Below are 24,467 nucleotides of genomic sequence, written 5' to 3'. Positions count from 1 at the left end.
TGGGTGGTGGGGGTGTGGTGGGTGTGTGTGTGGTGTGGTGTGGTGTGTGTGGTGTGTGTGTGGTGTGTGTGTGTCTGTGTGTGTGTCTGTGTGTGTGATGTGTGTGTGGTGTGTGTGTGTGGTGTCTGTGTGCGTGTGTGTGTCTGTGTGTGTGGTGTGTGTGTGTGGTGTCTGTGTGTGTCTGTGTGTGTGTCTGTGTGTGTGTGTGTGTGGTGTCTGTGTGCGTGTGTGTGTCTGTGTGTGTGGTGTGTGTGTGTGGTGTCTGTGTGTGTCTGTGTGTGTGTCTGTGTGTGTGTGTGTGTGGTGTCTGTGTGCGTGTGTGTGTCTGTGTGTGTGTGGTGTGTGTGTGGTGTGTGTGTGTGTCTGTGTGTGGTGTCTGTGTGTCTGTGTGTGTGGTGTGTGTGTGTGGTGTCTGTGTGTGTGTGTGTGTTGTCTGTGTCTGTGTGGGGTGGGTGTGTGTGTGTGTGTGTGGTGTCTGTGTGTGTGGTGTGTGTGTGTGGTGTCTGTGTGTGTCTGTGTGTGTGTCTGTGTGTCTGTGTGTGTGGTGTCTGTGTGCGTGTGTGTGTCTGTGTGTGTGTGGTGTGTGTGTGTGTGGTGTCTGTGTGTGTGTGTGGTGTGTGTGTGTCTGTGTGTGTGTCTGTGTGTGGTGTCTGTGTGCGTGTGTGTGTCTGTGTGTGTGTGTGTGTTGTCTGTGTCTGTGTGGGGTGCGTGTATGTGTGTGTGTGTGTGGTGTGCGTGCATACCTGCGCCAGGCCCCAGCATGGTGTGTTAATCTAATATATTAGAGTATTACTCATGGCTGTGGTTAAATCAGTACCCAGGGTTCACGATTTCTGTGGCTGTGGAAATGCTATTTTCAGCCGAATCGTGTCGTCAGACTGTAATTACATTGGCCTTCTTGTCGAGCTTTTTGATCTTCCTGAATTTAATAGTTTCCTTGCCTGCCTGTTAGTTCACTTAATTTTCTGATTTTTGATTGCTCATCCTCCTCCACGTTCAAAAGGAAAATAAGCGTGTCCTCTCAAAATGACACAATTCTCAGGACTGGAGTTTTTTCCTTGGAGGTGCCAGACCTGGAACCGTTCTTTCTCTCCAGGCCTGGGTCTGGCTGAGTCATCTTTGCTCTTGCTGTTGGGAGCCTCCTTCCTCCTGATTTCTAGCTCCTGTCTCCCAGAGCCCAGCTTCCCCTCTTCCTGGCTTACACCTTCACTTTACGCGGCGCCCACCCCCTCCACTTGCTTTCTGGGCTCTTGAATATCTGAAAATACCAGATTTTCCCTACTCTCACCAAAAGACAGTTTGACCAGATACAGAATTTAAAAGGAAAACAATTTCCTGCTGTTACCTTTTTGCTCCGAGAGTTGTTCTTGAGAAGCATGATGCTGTTCTGATTCACTCATAAATTACCTGCTTTTCCTTTCTCTGGGAGCTTTTGGAGGTCTCTGCTTTATCTTAGATGTGTGACATGTCTAAGGGGCTCGGTGAAGCCCCTTGGTGGGTCTTTTCTCTCTTGCTGTGCTGCCCGGCCTAATGGTCGGGTTTGGAAAGATCCATATCTCCAGTCCTGGGCATTTTCTTGAATCATATCCTCCCCCCTCTCCTCTCTGTGTTCTTTCTGGAATTCCTTACTCAGTCGTCGGAATGTCTAGATTGCTATTCTGTGAGCTGAGCCTTTCCTGCTGTTTCTGCCGGGGAGAGGGAGGAGATGGGGGACCACTTTCCCATCTCGAGTCCCAGCTGCACCCTGCCTTCATCCTGGGAGCCTTTATGTTATGTCTGTAAAACAAAAAGTAGAATTATTTGGGAAAAACTGTTCCTGTGGTACAGATAAGATGAGTCTGGACTTGGTAATTAATGCAGACACAAATAGTCCTTCTCACCAGATGCTGCTAAACCCTGCCTAAAGCAAATGAGTAAAGACCAAGTGTTTGTTTTCAGGCAAGGCTTTATTGATTCTTTCTTGTATTTCTTTCTTTAAAAAAAAAAAAGTGACCAAATATTTATTGAGTTTTGTGTTCTCCTGCTCTTCTCCTACTCTGAATTTTCCTTGCTGGCTGGCTGAAGGCACGCCTGGACGCCCTGTGCAGTCTGAGTCCCGCCGCCGCGTGTGCCGCTCCGTGGTTTTCTGCGCCTGCTGATGTCCCGGGTTCTGGCGTGCTGCGCACCCTTGGCCTGGGTGCAGCCTCACTGGGGCTGTGGCCTGCCTTCCTCTCTGGCTGTCGCTTCCCCTCTGGTTCCTGGCTCACTGAGTCTTGGGTCTCATCGTCCACTCTGTTCAGCTCCTCCCTAGGTTTTCCTGCAAGAAAATGATGCCTCTTTCAAGGTGAACGTGTGAAATGAGTGGAAACGCTCCTCTTTTCAGTAGCCATAACCTTGGTTTCCCTTAGAACTGCAAAGAAGGCTAGACTGATCAGCATACAGACTCTGCCAGGAGCTGTGTGCACTATCCAGCCCCTGGTTGTTACCCACGTGAGCAGCACACCTGCTCGTCTTCCTCTTTCTTCATCCCCTTCTGGTAACCACGACATCCCAACACATTCTCAGAGAGGGTCTGCTAACCCCTTATTTGGAGATCTTTGTCCTGTGAGGTCTCTTTCCATGTTCTGGTGACCTCTAGGCACTCTGACATAAAGCCCCTTCCCTAAAGCTTGGCTTTGCTGGTGGCTCAGACGGTAAAGAATCTGCCTGCAGGAGAGTCGGGTTCAATTTCTGGGTTTGGAAGATTCCCCTGGAGAAGGGAATGGCAACCCACTCCAGTATTCTTGCCATGTTGAGAATTCCATGGACAGAGAGGAGCCTGGTGGGCTAGAGTCTGTGGTATTGTAAAGAGTTAGACACGACTGAGCAACTAACACTTTCACAAATAAGTTGCATCGAGGAGCAAGCTGCTAGGAAGACAAGTAGACCTCTCCGTGTTTTTCTTTTTTTCCCTTTTTCCTCTATCACAGTCTTCTTGGTTGTGTCTGATGCACAGAGAAGAAACCAGTGCTGTGGGACTAATGAAGGTGTCCTCTTTCAGGGAGCATCTGAGAGTATTTCAGAGTGTTCCGTACTCTCTCATCCCTTCCTGCCCCAGCTAAGAGCAGGTGTCACCTCTGTGGTATATCTCCCTGTTTGTAAACATGTTGAGAAATTGACAAGCAGGACTCTGAACCTTTTGAGCCAAGGCCTCGTGTTTATATCAGATACTTAATAACGTACCGTGTTTACACTGTAATATGAGGAAAATAAAAGGAAGGTGACTGAAAATTAAATAGTATGAACACGAATGTGTAAATACTGGGCGTGACCACACCAGGAGAGGAAATAAAGTCCACGGCGACTTGCGCCATGCACACGGCCACTGCAGACAGAGATGCTGTTAGTCATCCTTTTTCCAGACGATGGCCGAGTCACTGCCAAGTTCAAAACGGGACGAGGAGGTGCTAGCCTACCATTTTCATGGTCCTGGGCAATGAAATGGATATTAACACCAGGCAAAATACTTTATGTGTGTACGATGGGGTTAGGTTCCAGTCTCTGAAGATCATTTGGGTTGTGGAAAAGCTGCCTCTGTCCCCTGAAAGCCATGTTGGCCTCTAGTTATGTGACCATCCAGGACAGTCCCACAGATTTGCAAAATGCCTTGAGAGGTTGTACTCTGATGTGGAGAGCCCTGGTGTAGAGCCTACCATAGAAATCCAGGCAAGTGAGCACACAGACGTTAGGCAGGGTTCTTAGGAGAAACAGAACCAACGGGACGCACACATGTGAAAAGAGAGAGAGCAAAAAAAAAAAAAAAAAATTATTTTAAAGATTGATGTCATTTTAAAGATTTAATGTCACTGTTGTTGTTGTTGAAGTCGTGTCCGACTCTGTGACCCCATGGACTGTAGCCCACGGGGCTGCTCTGTCCATGGGATTTCCCAGGCAAGAATACTGGAGTGGGTCGACATTTGATCAGACCCACATCTCCCTCACTGGCAGATGGAGTCTTTACCACTGAGCCTCTAGGGAAATCCCTAATGTAATTGTTGCTCAGTCGCTCAGTCATGTCTGACTCTGACCCCATGGACTGCAGCACGCCAGGCTTCCCTGTCCTTCACTATCTCCCGGAGTCTGCTCAAACTTATGTCCATTGAGTTGGTGATACCATCCAACCATCTCATGCTCTGCCTCCCTCTTCTCCTTTTGCCCTCAGTCTGTCCCAGCATCAGGTAATTGTGGGTGCTGCTCAATCTGAAATCTGTGGAGTGTCAGTGGGAGACCCAGGGGAGAGCTGCTGTTGCAGCCTTGAGTTCCAAAGACAGTTTGGAGGCAGAATTGCTTGTTCCTCAGAGGACCTCAGTCTATGCTCCTAAGACATTTAAGTGACTAAATGAGACCCACTCAAGCAATAAAGGATAATCTGCCTTACTCTGAGTCTACTGACTGGAATATGAATCACATCTGAAAAATACCTTCACCGAAAAATATCCGCATCTAGAGTAATGATTGACCAAGTGTCGAGGTGCCAAGACCTAGCCATGTTGACATACACGGTTAATCATCACAGTGAAAGACAAAGAATGTTGATTCCTGTAGTAGAAACTCGAAAGGTCATCAGTGAAATATCTTTGTGTTTCTCTCTCAAGCATAACCAGTGTGCAGCGTTCAGACAATGGGTCGTACATCTGTAAGATGAAAATAAACAGTGAAGAGATCGTGTCTGACCCCATCTACGTCGAGGTTCAAGGTGAGTCCAAAGGCCACGATGTCCAGTTGCCGCTTGGCGGTTTCTTTTAGAGCCTGCGTGAATTGCTTTGTGTATAATGCTCCAGAGTTTGGCATGCCCATTTGTTTGCCATTGGGTTTTAAAAAGAATTTTTAATTGAAGTTGGTATACCATGTTGTGTAAGTTTCAGGTGTATAGCAGAGTGACTCAGATAGATAGATAGATACATATATATATATATATATATACACACACATATACATATATGCTGCTGCTGCTGCTGCTAAGTCACTTCAGTTGCGTCTGACTCTGTGCGACCCCATAGACGGCAGCCCACCAGGCTCCTCCGTCTATGGGATTCTCCAGGCAAGAGTCCTGGAGTGGGGTGCCATTGCCTTCTCCATATACATATATAGAGAATACATATATGTGTGTATGTATATATATGTACATATGTTTCATATTTAATTGCTAAGTTGTATCTGACTCTTTCGTGACCTCATGGACTGCAGCCCACCAGGTTTCTCTGTCCACGAGATTTTCCAGGCAAGAATACTGGAATGGGTTGCCATTTCTTTTCCCAAAAGATCTTCCCAACCCAGGGATTGAACCCATGTCTCTGTATTGGCAGCTTTACTGCTGAGCCACCAAGGAAGCCGTGTGTGTGTGTATATATATATATATTCTTTTTCAGATTCTTCTCCCATATAAGCTATTATAAAATATTGAGTCTTTGATGTTTAACTATTATATATATAGTAGTGTGTTCATGTTACCCTCAGATTCCCAATTTATCCCATTTGTATGCATACTCTGATGCAAAACTTACAGATCTTTAAACACTGAGTTTTTAAAGGCCATATTCTTTCTTAGATTATAGGTAGTTGTGAAATAAACTTAATTCTTAAAGATTTAGCTCTCTGCTAGATCCTAAGCCTGAGATAAAAAGGGATTGTGGACCTCCTTGCCTTAAGGTTATTTACAATTTAAAAAGCTAAAGTCTTAGGACTTCCCTGGTGGTCCAGTGGTAAGGAATCCACCTTCCAATTCAGGGGATGTGGGTTTAATGCCTGGTCAGGGGACTAATGTTCCACATGCTCCGGGGCAACTAAGACCCAGCACAGCCAAAAACAAAACAACAACAAAAAACAAAACCTGAAGTCTATTTTCGGAGGCAAAATGCAGTCTATTGAACAGTTCTCAGTGCTGGCACTAGATGCCGCTCACCGGGTCAAGTGCCAGTTACTTACTATTCAGTACCCTCTACTGCAGTGGTCTCCACCCTTTTCGGCACTGGGGATCAGTTTCATGGAAAATAATTTTTCCCCAGACAGAGGGGTGGACGGCGGGGCTGGGGGAGGGGGGTGGTTATGGTTTCGAGATGATTCAAGTGCATTACATTTATTGTACCTGTTATTTCTATTATCACATCCGCACCACCTCAGATCATCAGGCTTTAGATCCTGGAGGTTGGGGACCCCTGCTTTCCTATGTTGCTTATGTGGACAGTGAAACCAGGGAGAATAAGCTAGTTTCAACTGTGCCTGGGATTCGTTTTTCAATCCTTAGGGTTTCTCAGGCACGTGATTCAGTGCAGTTCTGATGCCATGACATGACGTGGGCCTGGTAGGGGAGAACTGGGGCGTCAGGCAGGAAGAGGCAATCTCTGCCCTCGAGGAGCCTGAACTCTCGTGGGGACATGAGCTGACGCACAGGTGAGCCAGGCCAGGTCCTGCCTCTTGGGCCTTGCCTGTCTGGTTCGGCAACGGCAGGGCCTGCCAAGAGGGGCTTCGAGGAAGAAACATCTTCATTATCAACCCAAGTGGCCACTCCCCGCTGTCCCAGGGACTTGACCTCCAGGGTCTCTGCATCCCTGCTCACCAAGACACCCCCATCTACAATGTCATCAGGAGAATGACTTTGCTGCTTTCTTCTCACCGTTGTCCTCACAGGCTTTAGAGAAGGTGATTAGCTTCTCAGCGAAGTTTAAGGAGACTCGTCTCCCTCTGAAAGGCAACTGTGCTGTCCATTCTCGTCTAAACCTGAACTTGATACCCGCTGACGCTGCAGCAGGCGCAAGAGAGGGAGGGCCCTCACGGGGGTCTCTTTTGGAGCTTTGCTCTGAGCCCATCTCAGGCTTCCCTGCACAGCTTCCCAGGTAGTGCTAGTAGTAAAGAACCCACCTGCCAATGCAGGAGGCCTAAGGGACACGGGTCCAGTCCCTGGATCGTTGGGAAGATCCCCTGGGAGAAGGAGGACAATCCTTATCCATGGGGTCACACAGAGTCGGACACGACTGGAGTGACTTGGCGGGCACACATGCACGGTCCCAAACTGGATGGCCATGCCAGAGAGTTCTGCCGGTATCCACCGGAGGGAAGGGTTCCTACATTTGCTGCTACTCTGGAAAAACTATTCAAAAGACATTTTACTTGTAAAGTCCCAGGAAAAAAACGCGCAGGGTAGGAATGAGTTAGGTTCAAATGAAGTTTGGTAAAACACTGAAGCTTGCAAAAAAGAATCCTATTTTACCAATCCCATGTTATTCCTGCTGGGACTGGATCTGTGAACTCCCAGTCCCCAAATAACACAATTTAAATGCTGGAGGTCATTTCGCTTGATCTGTTAACATTTTGGCACATGCCCCAAATAAGTACCAACTGGCTGTCTCTGAGCTGTTCTTAACGTCACTTCCCTGTGACCCCAGTTCTGGAATCAAAGTGGGAGATCTTGAGGTTGTAACTATGTAACTCTGTCTACAGTGTTTTCATGAGTTTAGGCTTGGAAAAACTGTTCAGTCTTACACAAGTGTACAGATTTTAAAATTTATTATCACCAATATGAAAGTCTCACATATAACAGGTTGTCCTCAAAAATGGACCACACCAGTCAGAATGACTGTGATCAAAAAGTCTACAGATGATAAATGCTGGAGAGGGTGTGGAGAAAAAGGAACCCTCCTATACTGTTGGTGGAAGTATAAATTGGTAACCACTGTGGAAAACTGTATGCTGCTGCTAAGTCGCCTCAGTCGTGTCTGACTCTGTGCGACCCCATAGACGGCAGCCCACCAGGCTCCTCTGTCTCTGGGATTCTCCAGGCAAGAACAATGGAGTGGGTTGCCATTTCCTTCTCCAATGCGTGAAAGTGAAAAGTGAAAGTGAAGTCGCTTAGTTGTGTCCGACTGTTAGCGACCCCATGGACTACAGCCCACCAGGCTTCTCCGTCCATGGGATTTTCCAGGCAAGAGTACCGGAGTGGGATGCCATTGCCTTCTCCAATGGAAAACTGTATGAAGGTTCCTCAAAAAACTAAAATTACAGTTACCATGTGATTCACCAATCCTACTCCTGGACAAATATCCAGGAAAGATGAAAACTTCAATTTGAAAGGATACATGCAGCCCAGTGTTCACAGCAGTGCTGTTTACAATCTCCAAGACATGGGAGCATTCTAAGTGTCCACCAACAGCTGCAGGGATAAAGAAGATGTGCCGTGTAACGGAATATTGTGTGTGTGCTCAGTCGCTAAGTTGTGTCTGACTCTTTGCAACCCCATGGACTGTAGCCCTCCAGGCTCCTCTGTTCATGGGATTTCTCAGGCAGGAATCCCTGGGTTGTCATTTCCTTCTCCAGGGGACCTTCCTGACCTGCATCTCTGGCATTGGCAGACAGATTTTTGACCGCTGAGCCACCAGGAAGCCCATAATGGAATATTACGCAGCCATGAAAAATGAAATAATGCCACTTGCAGAAACATAGATGGACCTAGAGATTATCATACTAAGTGAAGTCAGAGAGAGAAAGACAAATATATGGTATGGCTTATACGTGGAAATGAAAAAAAAGATACAAATGAACTTATTTATAAAACAGAACCAGACTCAGAAAAAGAAAACAAACTTCTGGTTACCAAAGAGGAAGGAGTGGAAGTTTCCGATGAACAGGTACACAGCACCTTGTATCAAATAAACAAGCATAACACAGGGAACTCTATTCAGTATCTTGCAACAACCTATAATGGAAAAGAATCTGAAAGAATATATATTTTTGCATATGTATAACTGAACCACTTCACCATACACCTGAAGCTAATACAGCATTATAAATCAAGTGTGCATGCTCAGTTGCTCCGTCATGTCCATCTCTTTGCAACCCCATGAACTGTAGCTCACCAGGCCCTTCTGTTCATGGAATTCTCCAGGCAAGAATACTGGAGTGGGTTGCCATGTCCTCCTCCAAGAGATCTTCCCAACCCAGAGATTGAACCCACGTCCCCTGCGTCTCCTGCATTGGCAGGTCGATTCTTTATGCTGCACCACCTGGGAAGCCGTAAATCAAGTATACTTAAACTTAAAAAAAAAAAAAAAGGTGGGGCAGACCTCGCACGTGGCTTTGTTTTCACTCTGTGTTTATTGGTGAGGAATCCTGCCAGCCTTTCCCAGGAGCTTAAGCAACACCTAATTTCACAACTGCCAGGCCTCCCTTCTGGAAAAACCAGTTCTGAATCACCATTGCTCCTTTGGGAAAGTGTCCTAGAAAGCCAGCTAGAGCTAGACTGGTAAGAATTAGCTTCTGTGTGCTTTCTTACTCAACTTCATCGAGGTGAAAACTGAGCATTTCACACCTGGGTGGTGGACAGAAAGTAAAAGTTTAATCACTCAGTCTTGTCTGACTCTTTGCGACCTCATGGAATGTAGCCTACCAGGCTCCTCTGTCCATGGGATTTCCCAGGCAAGACTACTGGAGTGGGTTGCCAATTCCTTCTCCAGGAGATCTTCCCAACCCAGAGATCAAACCCAAGTCTCCTACACTGCAGGGTGGTGGACAGAGAGGACTAGTGCCAAATTCTGGTGTGGTTTCCATTCACCTGGGGGCTGTGCCTTGACCTGTGAATCTCAAACCTTCTTCCACTTACCACTTCCTCTGCAGGACTTCCTTACTTTACGAGGCACCCCGAGAGCATGAATGTCACCAGAAACACAGCCTTCAACCTCACCTGTCAGGCTGTGGGTCCACCCGAGCCGGTCAGCATTTACTGGGTTCAAAACAGCAGCCGTGTTAATGAACTTCCAGAAAGATCCCCCTCTGTTCTGACTGTTCCTGGTGAGTCTCAGTTGTGGCATTTGTTTATTGTTTGCTTTCTGACGGTGGAAGGGAGCAGAAGGTGGGTGAATGCTGTAGTGTACAGCAGCGGGCACTCGACGAGGATGAAAACACAGGTGGGGCAGCCCAGGATGGGGACCAGATGGGGAGGCAGGTGGAAGTCTTGGGGCTCAGAGGTCACAGCACAGGATGGGTGTCTGTGCTTACAGCAATCAAGTGGCCGGACTCTTCGAGCCAGGGCGGCCGGGAAGCCCTGCTCACATCTCCCGTGGCAGCTGTGGGCCAGCTGGCCTGGCAGGCCTTGCCTTTCAGGAACCACTGATGTGAGGACCTCAGTGAGGTGGCGGCGAGGAAAACGCCTTGGTCATGGAGGCATTTGTGGGAGGACTGAGTCACTGTGGGGCTGTGAGTGCCGTGAAGGTCAGCAGTCATCTGATTTCCATCTAAGTGGGTGTGGCCTGGCTTCGGGCCCAGCCCTCCTCCCACGCTGCTCCTAGGGGCAGCGCCGTGTTCTGTGCTGCGAAATCCGATGGGCTCCTCTTTGCCTCCTCTCCTCACATCTCCCAGCAATGTCCGGTAAGGTTACCACCCCCTAACCTTCCCAATCTGCGTGTACTCAGGGCGTATTCTGCGAGGATGCTGTACGCCAAAGGTGACCTTCCGAAACCAGTCTTCCTGGCTTCCTTCCTGCCTCAGTGCTCTTCCTCTGCCCACGACAGGAGTTCTGAACATGCTGGGTGCCGCAGGGCTCAGTCCTGGGCTGCATTCTGCTCCCTCTGAGGCACTCCTGCCTGGGAGCTCTCCTCTGGATCCTGGCTTCATGACCATCCATGTGATGATGACTTTGAACTTTGCACCTCTGGCTCAGACTACCCTCCTGAGCTTCATGCTCCTTTCCTGGCATGTCCACTTACTGGGTATGCAAGTGTGTTAAAATGAAACTCTTAGTTTCCCCCCAATACTCGGACTTGTTCTCCCACAGAGTTCCCCATCCACTCGGACTTGTTCTGCCACAGAGTTCCCCATCCTACTAAAGCGTGTCACTGTCTGTCCCATCCTTCCTGCTGCTCGTTGTTTAGACTGACTACATCAGGAGGTTGCCAGTTGTCTTCCTACAATACATCTCAAATCTCTTTTCTGCCTGTCTGCTGCAGGGCCCCGGTCCAGGTCACCACCACCTCTTGCCAGCATCTCTGCAGTAGCATCCTAACTGGTCTCTTTGCTGCTGCTGCTAAGTCACTTCAGTTGTGTCCAACTCTGTGCGACCCCATAGACAGCAGCCTACCAGGCTCCCCCATCCCTGGGATTCTCAAGGCAAGAACACTGGAGTGGGTTGCCATTTCCTTCTCCAATGCATGAAAGTGAAAAGTGAAAGTGAAGTCGCTCAGTCGTGTCCGACTCTTAGCAACCCCGTGGACTGCAGCCCACCAGGCTCCTCTGTCCATGGGATTCTCCAGGCGCGAGTACTGGAGTGGGGTGCCATTGCCTTTTGCTTCCAGCCTTATCCCCACTCTTGTTCTCCATGGTAGGTCATGTCCCCTGCCTGCTGGAACTCTTCACTGGCTGCCCGTTGTCTTTGACTTTCTCTCAAGAGGCCTTTCTGCTCCTCATAGGATCTGTGTGCTCCGGTCCCCCCTCTACTTTCCAGTTCCACCCCACCCACTCTTTCAGCCCTGCTAATTAAGCACCAGTCACACTGGTGGTCTTTTGTTTTCTTAGAAACATCCCCCTCTCCCTGCCTCAGGACCTTTGCACCGCCTCTCTGTCTGCCTGCAATGTCGTTCCGTTTGCCCTTCCTCCAGTGACGTGTGCCAGGTAACGCTTCTGCACAGAGGTCCTTCCTGCTCGTTCTTCCGGGTCCTCCTCACTCCTGTATTGACTCTCAGGCATGGCACATATTCTTGTGGGCTTCCTTCGCTGCACATCGCAGTCTGTCATTACCTTCTTTATTGTTTAATCTCCTTGTCTGTCTTCTTAGAGAATGTATGCTTAGTAAGGACAAGGGCTTTGTCTCTCCCAAGACAGAGCCTGACTCATGGCAATGCTCACTGAATGTTTATGGTGAGAATGGGCCAGCAAGTGATTGCCAGTCAGAGGTATTGTCTCTGAGTCACTTTTCTCACTCCTGACTCCACGAGGAATGTTATCATTGTCTCTGCCTTCATCTGAGTTTTCTTTGAGTTTCTCTGAGGAATTGATCATCAAGTGACTTATTTGTTCAAAATCAACTTTAAAAAACTACATTCCACCTTCTCTGGATGATTGTTTTGAAGTCCTGTAAAGAAGATCTATGGGGCATACAAGGAAATATGTAGGTTGAATTGACATGTAATTAAATGCTTAGAACTTAAGCACACAATCAATGAGTCATGATAAATGTAGACAGTCATGTAACCACCACTTCAGTCAGTATATAGAACATTGCTATATATTGTATATATAGCAAGTACCCCCTTTTCCCTTTGGGTCAGCCTGCCCCGCCCCGTAGGTGACCTTGTTCTGATGTCTAGTTTCATATATAAATTTTGCCTGTTACTGAAATTTACAGAAATGAAATCAGAAGGTATGTCTTTTTTAGTGTGGGGCCTCTGCATCTGTTGAGGTCATATCGTTTTTCACCTTTATTCTCGTCATGTGGCAAACTACCACATGACTGGATTTTCGAATTTTAAACCAGTGTTGCATTTCTGGGCTAAACTCTGCTTGGTCCTGATGGATTGTGATAGATTCCATTGGCTGGTAGATATTAAGTTAAGTATTTTTGCATTTAAGCTTTTTCTGGGATAACACCGACCGCTTATACTGCGAGCTGGTTCTGCTCCTAATTACTGTGAGCTAGTGAAGACCCTGTGGTCAGGACAGCATCTGCCACAAGGCTGCGCTCACCTCAGCTGCCATCCACGAGTCCCAAGCCACCTGTACTCCTTACTTACTGGCTGTCAGTTTGGAGGTTCCTGTGGCCCCCTTGGGTTTCCCAAATGGCTCGGTGGTAAAGAATCCACCTCCAATGCAGGAGACATGGGTTTACTCCCTGGATTGGGAAGGTCCCCTGGAGAAGGAAATGGCAACCCACTCCAGTATTCTTGCCTGGGAAATCCCATGGACGGAGGAGCCTGGTGGGCCACAGGCCATGGGGTCGCAAAGAGACCCTCTGGTGTTGCCTCAGACTTCGTGACTAAACAGCAGGCATCATGACCCCTTTGGGCTCAGTGATTTTCTGGAATAGCTCGGATCTCAGAAAAGTGCTCTGCTTACGTTATAGTCTGTTTCACCAAGGATACGCACAGGATGAAGTCTGGGCGGGTCCCGAATGCAGAGCTTTTCTGCCTGGACGAGTGTCACTTGCTGCATCAGTGTGTTCACAGGACAGAGCTTTGGTGTTCAGAATTTTTTTTATTGGGGCTTCATTATGTGGTATAACTGATTAAAGCATTGACCATGGTGGAATACTGTCTCCAGACCTCCCTCTCTTTCCTGGACGCCAGGAACTTGAGCTAATATCACGTGGATCAAAGCCCCAGCCTTCCCATCACATGATTTAGTCATTCTGGTGACCAGTCCCCATCTAGAAGTCATCCGTGGATCCACGTGATTTACCTTATTAGCATAACAAAGCCGCTCTCATTACTCAGTCAGTTACCAGGGACAGAGGCTAGTCCAAGTCTTTATCACACAACAGTGTTCATGAAGGAAACTGGTTTATAAGTTTGTTTTTGTGATGTCGGCTTTGCCATCTGGGCAGCGTTGACCTCATAAGACACAGTTGGAAAGTCTTCCCAACTCCTCTCTTTGTTGAAAGAGCTTGGTAGCGTTGGTGTTGTTTTGGAAAGATGTTTGTGAAGTTAAGTGGAGGTTGTAACTTCTTGTGTTTTGAATATTTTTTTTTTCCTTGCTTTTTGAAAAAAAAAAAAACTTTTTATTTTATATTGGAGTTAGCCAATTAATGGTGTTGTGATAGTTTCAGGTGGACAGCAAAGGGACTCAGCCAAACATATACAGGTATCCATTCTCCCCCAAACTCCCATGCCATTCATGCTGCTACGTAGCACTGAGCAGAGTTCCCTGGGCTACACAGTAGGACCTTGTTGGTTATCCATTTTAAATAAATTGGATGCTTTATTTCTGATAATGCAGTTTACATTACCTTTTTGGTGAGGTTAATGTATTGGTTCATGTTGAGTCTGAGGTTAACTGAAATCCCCAAGCATTTTTCTCGTAAACTGCTGCAAAATCAAGGCTCTCCTGCTTTTTGTATATTTAATTACTTCGAAATTTCAGCCCACCATGTGACCTTTATCCCTATGAAAATTTATCTCATCATCCCAATCTACTCAGGCCATTTTGAACCTTGATTCTCTTATTGGATTAGCAAATTCTCTCCCTGTTTCCTGTCTAGATTCTAATCTAACCGAGGACAAAACACAGTGGCCATCAGGCAACCTCTGAGTTGCTATCAATTCATGAAATCAGCTCTTTTGTCTACTTTTCAGTCAGCAGTAAATCTGCCTAATTTTATTTTTTCCACCATTTATCTCTCCATCTTGTCTTCTAAGATATTCCTTGATACTTTGGACTAGGAACTCTCCTGGAAAGCCTGGAAATCAGTTTGCAATTCATTCTGACATCAGGCTTGACTTCCTGTTGGTGAGCTGAACCCCATGCCTGCCCTCCTAGGCCAGGTGTCCTAGGCACCAATTTGATAACCTTCCCTGAAGTTCTACTGTGGATTCTGTCTCTCACTGATTTTGTGTTTGCCAAAATCAGTATCATTTTCTTTATGAAAGCAAGGACAAAGTCTGTCCATCTCTGTTCATCTAGAATTAATTTTGTTTTACATTTTGGCCACTGCTCAGCATGTGGGATCTAGTTCCCTGACCAAGGATTGAACTCACGTCCCCTGCATTGGAAGTAAGGGGTCCCAGTCACTGGACCACCAGGGTGGTCCTGTCTCTGTTCTTCTAGAGGTCTTCCTCTTCAGTGTTCTTAGCAAGTAGAAGGATCTGCAAAATTTAATACCCACGGCTAAATATATTGATATAAATTGTCTCAACTTGGTGACCTTACTTATTTCTAAGTGGTCAGATATACCATTACAACTGACGCTTATTTTGGGCTTTAGCTTCTTTACAGTCTTCATTTTACTTTCTTTAATTTGAAGATTTTTTTTTTCCTTTTGGTTAAGAAGATAGACGTAAAATAGAAATTGAGCATTCTACAGGCTAATAGTATGCTTTTTAACATAGACTTTAATGGGATATGGTTACATGAAGCTACACATGTGATAAGCTCACACAAAGCAATACATCCGCACAAATGAGTCCACATGTAACTGGAAAAATCTGAATAAGCTCTGTGGAAGGTACCAGTATCAGTTTGCTGGTTTTGACACTATAGTTATTTGAGACATTAACATTGGGGAGGTAGGGTGAAGGACACATGGAACTCCCTGTCTGTTTCTGTAAATATATAATTAACATTTCAGAATAAAAAATGTTTTATACTGTTAAAATTTTGTAGCACTGTGAAAGAACTACCTTCAAACTTATTTACATCTATTCTTAACTTAGAAGACAAGTTAGTGAGATACCCGAGCCCCTTCCAGTAAGTAGGTGGTATTTAGGGAACTAGGCTGAGGCTGTTTTGACTTGAGATGGCTTTGCTGGGCTGTGTACCCACTCAGAGCCTGCCTGGAGCAGGCACATTTAGGAGCAGGAAGATCATACAGTTTTCCCTCATGCTACCAGTTGTTTTTTCTTCTGTGACCTAAGTGCTATCTTTAAGAAATGTGAGCGAAGAAGTACTTTGTCTAAAGGGCATGATTCTGAGTCAACAAAACCAGTCTCAAAGGTAATGTGCCGTGTAATTCCATTTAGGTAACATTCTCAAAATGAAAGGGGTATAGTGATGATGTACGCATCAGCTCCTGCAGGGGTTAGGTTGACAGAAGGATGTTTGTAAAAAGGGTGGCATGGGGGAGCTTTTTTTGTTTTGGCTCTACCACTAGGGCATGTGGGGTCTTAGTTCCCCCACCAGGGGTCAAACCCGCACCCCTGCAGTCGAGGCTCAGAGTCTTAACCAGTGGACCCCCAGGGAAGGCCCTGGAAGCTTCTTTTTGGTGATGAAACAGTTGATTTGTATACATATTTATACCTGTAGTAAAATTTCATAGAAATTTCATAAAAATCCCCCCTCCCCCAAATAAAGCAAAACCAAAAGCTAGTGAAATCTGAATAAGACCTGCCTGTGTTTTAGTTACTAGTATTGGGCTTCCTGAGTGGTTCAACTGCAGGAGACACAAGAGATACAGGTTCGATCCCTGGGTTGGGAAGATCCCCTGGTGTAGGAAATGGCAACCCCCTTCAGTATTCCTGCCTGGAAAATCCCTTAGACAGAGGAGCCTGGTGGGCTACAGTCCAGAGGGTTGCAAAGAGCTGGACACGACTGGACAACTGAGCACGTGTACAGCGTTCCAAAGTCACTTGACCGTGCTACTGTGATTACGTAAGATGTTACCATTAGGGGAACCTGGGTGAAGGGCGCTCGGAACTCTGTACTAGTTCTCTAATTTCTTGTGAATCGAAAACTATTTCAAAACAACGTTACAATTTTCCCCCCCAAGGAAGTACTTTGCCATCAACAAATCGAGTCCCAAAATAAAGAGCAGAACTGCAGAAAGCTTTTGCTCTGTGGTGTTCAGCGACAGGATGTGTTATAGCTTAAGTGGTTAAGATCCCGTTAACTAATGGCAGTTCACCATTGTGTGTCCCTAGGCAAGCTACTTGCCGTCTTTATATACGACAGGGATAATAACAGTGTCTGCCTCACAGAACATTTATGAAGATTCGATGAAATAATGTATGTAAGGGCTTCGGTACAGAAGCAACCTACAGGAATGACTCAGATGTTACCTGAAACAAATTTTTATATGAAACAGTTACTAACTCATTGTCCATTTTGAGCTACCTTCCTACCAAGATCAGGGACTTAGGCTGATCTTTCTGGGTTTTTCTTTTTAAAAAGGTTTTATTTGCTTCTGTATCTTTGGCTCTGCGGGGTCTTCACTGCTGCTCGAGCTCTTCTCTCAGTTGCATGGACCCGGGCCTTCTCTTGCTGCGGAGCACAGGCTAAGTCATTGTGGGGCACTGGCTTAGCTGTTCCCCAGCATGTGGGATCTTCCCATAGGAGGGAGCGAACCCCTGTCTCCTGCATTGGCAGGTGGATTCTTTACCACTCTGCCACCAGGAACGTCCTGGTTTTTTACTTTTAAAAAATACATGTTTTATGTTAAAATCCACATTTAGAAAACAGCTAGGCTAGTTTTGCTTTTAGTTAATTGGCTATAGTGCTTTTTTAAAAAAATTATTACTATTTTTTGGCCATACAGCAAGGCATGCAGGATTCTTAGTTCCTGGACCAGGGACTGAACTGGCGCTCCTTGCCGTGAAAGCATGGAGTCTTAATCACTGGACTACCAGGGCAGTGCCTGTAGTTCTTAATATTCGTTGTGATGACAACAGTAACAATAATAACTGGAATTTGTGTGTCAGTTTGTAATTCTCACAGTGCCTCCAGCAAAGAACCTCATAGCAGTCAATGATACAGTTAGACGTTTTCTAATTACCATTTTACAGATCAGGAAGAAATTTGGAGCAAGTAAGGGACCTGCGTGCCTAAGGTCTAGCCTTTGTGTGGCAGCTGGAACAAGCCTCATGAAACATAGACTAGGTCATATCAGTCTTCTGCTCAAAGCCCCAGGTTTCCCATCTCTCTTGGAGGACAAAGAAAGAAAGAAAGTGAAATCGCTCAGTCGTTTCCGACTCTTTGCGACCCTGTGGACTGTAGCCTACCAGGCTCCTCTGTCCGTGGGATTCTCCGCAGGCAAGAATACTGGAGTGGGCTGCTATTTCCTTCTCTAGGGGGTCTTCCCGACCCAAGGATCGAACTCAGGGATCGAACCCAGGTCTCCTGAATTGGAGGCAGACACTTTAACTTCTGAGCCACCAGGGAAGCCTGACCCATATATTCCCTGACTTCAAACCTTCCCTCACCCTCCAGAATAAACTTGGCCCGTTCCCTCACCCCAAGTCTTTCCTCAGAGGACATTTCTCAAGGAGCCATCTCTGACCCGCATGTTTAAAATCACTACCACTTCTCCACACACCCTGACCGCCTGATCCTCTTCTGTTTTTCCCGAGTACTAATTACCTTCTAATACAGCATGCAGCTTATCAAACAGAGCAGGTCTTTGCCTCCCCTTACTTGCCCCCTCACCCATGTCTTCTGCCTGCCTTTTGTGTCTGGAAAACTTCACTCAAAGAATAAGTTTAATCAGAGAAGTGAGAAATGTGGAAACAAAGGCAAACCGTCAAAGGACACTGGATAATAATAATGCAGTCATTAAGCACACTCAGGGAGCTTTAGCTCTTTCTCAAGGTCTATAGATAAGATTCTGAGCCACATCCTGTGAGCTGTCTTATAGATGCCTAGCTAGAGAAGTGAACTGCATGATGAGCAGACTGTACCCAGGACATGAGCTGCCACAATTCCTACAATTGGCCACAAAAAATGGGAACAAATGGACCCTAGAACTAAAGATTAACTGCACCTAAGACAACCAAGATGATGCTGGTCAGATCGCTGATGACCAATTTGAAGATAACTTAGAAATGACTGTGCCGTTCCTGCATGGAGACCACCCCCCACAATCTATCTCTCAAAGCTCTCACCCGCTGCTTGTTGGGGTTGGAAGTTGGCCTTTGGACGGATGTCTGCCACCCTCCTCCACCCAGTTGCCGGCACCTGAAATAAAGCACTTTCCTTTCCACCAATCTGGCCTGTTTATTGGCTTTTGAGGGGCAAGCAGCTGGACCCACAAAGTCCTTTTGGTAACATTTATTAAGGCTATTATTTCTCACCCTCTTTTGTCCTTGAGAATGTGAGCTTTATAAGGGCTGTATCTTTACTTTATTCATGGATAGATCCCAGGTGCCTGGAAAACAGCTGGCACATAGCAGCTACGCAGTAAATGTTGAGTGAATGAACTCAGGGCAGAAAGTGAGTTCCAAGTTTGTAAGCGTAAGCCCTTCATTTATGCAGCATATTATTGTATTTCTCTCCTCTCTGGGTAGAAAGATGAACACCAGGGGAAGAAAACAAAAGGACAGGATTGCTTAACCCAGAAGTCAAAGAAACACCCTAACTGTGCTCTTAGGAACTGCCTCCTCAGCAGTTCTGATTGTCTTTCCCTTGAGGGGGCATCCTGTGGCTGCATGTTCCCTAAAATATCTTTCAGACCTTGTGTCAGGGGCTGTCTTTTTTTAAACCGGCAGAGTACCAAGCAAGAGGGGCGCACACCGTCATAGTGAACTGGGGTGGGTGTCGTGGAGTCAGGGGGTGTCCACGAGAAGGAGGCCTGGCAACAGGAAATGCGGAGGCGCTGCTGTCGGGCATGTTTGGGAGACTGGATGGGAGGGTGGAGACGTGGTGGGTGGGTGCTCTTCTCCCTGGAAAGCCACAGGGTTGGGCTCTAAAACGTCAAGATCCTTTCTAGTCTAGTAGTTGAGGGAGGGAGAACGGAGAAGTGATGAGGTAGCTCTCTTTCTTAGTCCATCTTGGTTACAGCAGTCAACTCAGGTTTATAAATGAGCCTCCAAGTGGGAAGCTAATGTCCTTAAGCCAAAAAAAAAAAAAAAAGTATCACCAGATACATTAAGCCAGGAAGCCTATATTTGGCCTAAAGTTCTCACCCATTCAGTTCTAGAGAAAGTTAATCTGGGTTGGAATCAGCCTCCGTTTCTCTTTGCTAGCTTCTGTTTGGCCTGTGGGCATTCACCACCTCAACCTGCCAGATAAAACTACTGCCCTTGATGGTTTGGCTTCTTGTGGGCAGTTCCGAGTCGGAATGGGTGCCTTGTGCCAGAGAATTAGCTGCTGACTTTGTGTGTCCTCCGAAGAGAAGCACAAAGAGGAAAAATGTCTTCCTCCTTAATGTAAAATCCAGTTCTGTGAGGAGTGGTTTCACTCTCGACATTGATCAACCTTGCAGGACTAAAAAACCATGGGCCTAACTCATCTTACTTTGGGATCTGTAAGGAGATGGTGGATCCCAAGGAAATAGGTCCATCCTGTTGTTTCCTTGCAGGGCCAGGCTTGCCCTCACCACCGGTTGTCAGAGGGATTCATAGATTGTTTTCAAGGGTTTCCCAAGAGTTTGGACAAGGGTGATTGAAGTCAAATGACTGGTTTTAGCCTGCAGAAGTCTGCTCAAATATGTACAAAATGTAAGTTGCCTAGCAGCTCCCAGGGTCTTATGATTGAGCCAAAGCTGATTTTTCTAAACATAAGCCAAGTTTTGCCAGTTCACGTTGCCTGGTGAAACAGGCATGCCATTTGGGAACTAACGACCTGGAAGGTTAAAGGTGATACTCCAGCAGGAAAAGCCAAAGGTCACAGGCCTGCTTGTGAAAAAGTGGTGGGCAACAGGGGCCCCAGGTGGTGGCTTAGAGCAGTGGTCACCAACCATTTTGGCACCAGGGACCAGTTTCATGGAAGACAGTTTTTTCTTGGACCGGAGGTGGTGGATAAGGGGGATGGTTTGGGGATGATTCAAGTGCATTACAGTTATTGTGCACTTTATTATTATTATTTCATAATAATAATTTATTATATTATAAATAATTATGTATTATATTGCACACTCTATTATGTATTATATTATTATGTATCTGGCTGTGCTGAGTCTTAATTAGTGGCACATGGGCTCTAGTTCCCTGAACAGGGATCAAACCTGGGCCCCCTGCACTGGGAACTCAGAGTCCTAGCCCCTGGACCACCAGGGAAGTCCCCAAGCATGCCTTATTATCCACTGAAATGTCCTTCCAGTAAGTAAGCCTGAAACTAGCATGTAGCTGTCTATTCCGTCACCCCTGAAAATTCCCAAGACATTGTCATCAGCTAAAGTCCATAGTTTATTCAGGTGTTCTTAGTCTTTACCTAACGTCCTTTTACTGGCCTAGGATTTAGTTGTGTCTCCTTCAGCTTCTCTTGGTTGTGACCGTGTCTCAAACTTCCCTTGTTTTTAGTGACATGGATGGTTTTCAGTACGGGTCAGGTCTTTTTTTTGTAGTGTGTCCCGCAGTTTGGACCTGTCTGATGTTTACCTCCTTTTTCTCATGGTTAGATTTGGGTTCTGTGTTTTGGCGGGGAGGACCCCAGAGGGGAAGTGCCAGTCTCATCACGTCACATTGAGGGTACACTGTCAGCATGGCTTACAGCATTGCCCTTGACCTTGACTCTCCACCTGAGTTGTGTTTGTCAGTATCTCACTTGAAAGTTTTCCTTTGAGTTCCCTTTCCATATCGATCTCTTTGGAAGGAAGTCATTGGATTAATGCTCCTCTTTAGGAGCGGAGCATCAATATAAAAATCACTTGGAATTCTTCTGCATGGGGGTTTGTCTCTTCTCCCATGTATTTAATCACTTGTATATATTGGAAAAGGAGCTTCCTAGGTGGCTTAGCAGTAAAGAATCCGCCTGCCAATGCGGAAGATGCAGGTTCCGTCCCGGGGTCAGGAAGATCCCCTGGAGGAGGGCATGGCAACCCGCTCCAGTATTCTTGCCTGGGAAATCCATCCCATGGACAGAGGAGCCTGGTGGGATGTAGTCCATGGGGTCAAAAAAGAGTTGGACACAACTGAGCAACTAAACAACGGCAGCAGCAACGGATGTCGTTATAGACTCATGGATAATTATCTTATACTTGGGGCTACAATCTAATGCTACTTTATTTTCTTGCCTAACTTGTTCCCACTTTGGCGATTGGGAGTTTCTTAGCTGGCTCCTCTGTCTCTTGGCCGCCGCCCCCGCCCGTCCCTTTGTGCGCGTGTGGGTGTGTGTGGGTGTCGTATGTTTTATATCTTGCTCCAGGCTCATCTTACATGTTTACTGCTCCAAACTGAAAATCCGCATTTCTCCGAGGAACTCTGGCTCCTTTCACTGGCGAATAGTGTTATAAGAAACCAAGGGGGGACTTTCCTGGTGGACCAGTGGCTAAGACTCCATGCTCCCAGTACAGGAGGCCTGGGTTTGATCCTACATGCTGTAACTAAGACCTAGTACAACCAAATAAATAAAAATATTTTAAAAAGAAAGAAAGAAACCAAGATCTCGGGACTTCCCTGGAAGTCCAGTGGTTAAGACTGTGCTTCCAATGAGGAACTAAGATCCCACATGCCACATAGCACAGTCGAAAGAATTAAAATGAAAATAAAGAAACCAAGGTCTGGATTGCTTCTCTTCCTTCCTCCTTAAAATTAATGAATCAACTGAATATTTTTCACTTCTAAGATGTCTTCAAACTTCTGAAATGGTAGAATTTTTCTTCATTCAGCACCAGTGTCTTCAAGTAATAGTGATGCCTTGTGTTTACATAATTCCTTAGGAATACATTGATATTTACTATTAAAAAAGGATCACTGCAACAGAAACTTCATTCATCAGAAGTTTTAAAAACTGTGACTTTTGTCCTGCTGTTTCTGGAGTCCTGATATGTCCACAGTGTGTAGCATAGGATATATGGGGATGCTAAGCACGGGGCTGTCTAGGTGAGCCTCATAAACCACTTTTCTTAATATTGGGGCCAGTGATTCCTACTGCAGGCTTCCCAGGTGGCACACTGGTAAAGAATCTGCCTGCCAGTGAGGAGATGCAGGTTCGATCCCTGGGTTGGGAAGATCCCCTAAAGGAGGAAATGGCAACCCATTCCAGTATTCTTGCCTGGAAAATTCCATGGACAGCCCACAGGGTCGCAGAGTTGGACACGACTGAGGGATTGAGCACACACACAGTTCCCATAGCTCCTTGCTGAAATTTTAAAACTAAATGATACTGCTTTGTTACCTCATGTCTCATCATTGGGAAAAAATAAAGAATTTTAATGAATTACAGATGTCTTTTAAGCCCATTGTTGCCTTGCTCCTGGTACCTAGGATTTAATCCTAGGTTTGTTTTTCAAACACCAACACACATTTTTAATTAACTTTGCATTTATGGCTTGGAACACTGAACCACGAAGTAAAAGGATGCCCAGACTCCCGCAGGATTCTGATAAACAGCAGCCTATCTCTCCACCCCTAGTCTCATGGGTCTCCTTCTCCTCTAGGTCTGACCAAGACCACAATCTTCAGTTGTGAGGCCCACAATCAAAAAGGGCTGACCGTGTCCAAAAGCGTGCAGATCAACATCAAAGGTAAGCGTCAGGGGGGTGCCTGGCAGGGGAACTACACTGTGAGCTGTGCAGCCAGCTGCCTGGGATTGAGCCCTGGCTTCCCTTTGTGACCTTGAACAAGTCATTCAGCAACTTCAGTGTGCCCCTCTGTAAAATGCAGATAATTGCAGAACCTATCTCTTCTTGAGGGTTCAATGAAATAATGAAAGCAGAAATACTCATAACAGGGCCTGACACTTGTCTGTGATCAACAGTAACTAGTTTAGTTTTCTGCTCAGTCAGAAAAGAAAGTAGGCTGAAATGTTGACCCAGATCATCTTAGCTCCTCTTTTTACTCTTCCACACTGAACTAGCACCCATTGATCTAGGGATGGGCTGTGTCCTTCCCTGGGCAGCTGGAGCTGGGGCCCGTCCTCCCAGCAGCTGCTCTGAGGAGGGAGGAGGTCAGAGTCACGCCTCTCCTCGGGGCCCAAGGCTCTGGGCCCGCTTTCTCCTAATCTCTGTCCCACTCCTTGCTTCCCCTAGGCTGGGATGTAACAAAATGAAAGGCAGGTGTTGGAAGGCTAGTAGAGACATTCCAATCCAACATTCTGTGTCTTCCTCCCCCTTCTGTGGGATCAAAGATATTTAAACCTGAAACTTTGGAAAAATTGACACAGATGAACCTATGTGCAAAGCAAAATAGAGACCCAGATGTAGAGAGCAAACTGAAGCTGGAGTGGGAGGGATTGAGACTGATGTACATATACTATTGATACTGTGTATAAAATACTGTGTATAAAAAACTGTGTTTAAAATTGGTCATTAATGAGAACTCAATATATAGCCCAGGGAATGCTACTCAGTGCTCTGTGGTGACCTAAATGGGAAGGAAATTTAAAAAAAGAGGGATATATGTATATATATAACTTATTCACTTGGCTATACAACAGAAACTAACACAACATTCTAAAGCAACTATACTCCAATAAAAACTTCAAATGAATCAAATAAAAATCTGACACTTGAAAGGAAAACCTTTTGTTACCTTTTCAAGTCATCTCCTTAACCTTTCTCATAGAAATTCAAGGAAATGATATGTTTTAGTATTTGTTCTTAATTTATATTTTAATTAATGAATGAATTTTTATTGAAGTATAGTTGATTTACAATATTGTGTTAATTACTGCTGTGCAGCAAAGTGATTCAGTCTTTACATATATATATATATGTTTTTTTTAATATTCTTTTCCATTATGGTTTATCACAGGTTATTGAATATGTAGTTCTTGATTATCTACAATAGGGCCTTGTTGTTCTCCATCCTATATATGAAAGTTTACATCTGCTAACCCCCGCCTACCATTGCACCCCTCCCTTACCCGCCTCCACCTTGGGGGTTATTTGTTCTATTCTCTACATTATTTGTTCTTAATTTAAATATTGAGAAGGAAATAGTGAGTTC

General features: G+C 45.9%; 1 protein-coding gene across 1 annotated transcript in view; it reads left to right on the top strand.

The window, feature by feature from the left end:
• Positions 1–24,467, top strand: part of MERTK (MER proto-oncogene, tyrosine kinase) — a 121,347-nt gene that overhangs the window by 43,079 nt on the left and 53,801 nt on the right. Inside the window, exons 3-5 of the mRNA XM_018054803.1 lie at positions 4,614–4,714; positions 9,625–9,798; positions 22,958–23,044. Coding sequence (XP_017910292.1) covers positions 4,614–4,714; positions 9,625–9,798; positions 22,958–23,044 — 362 coding nt within the window. The remainder of the gene's footprint in view (positions 1–4,613; positions 4,715–9,624; positions 9,799–22,957; positions 23,045–24,467) is intronic.

This window comes from Capra hircus, chromosome 11 (genome assembly GCF_001704415.2).
Source record: "Capra hircus breed San Clemente chromosome 11, ASM170441v1, whole genome shotgun sequence".
Lineage (NCBI taxonomy): Eukaryota > Metazoa > Chordata > Mammalia > Artiodactyla > Bovidae > Capra > Capra hircus.
Note: the sequence above shows the minus strand (reverse complement) of the source record. Positions and strands in the feature narration are given on the sequence as shown.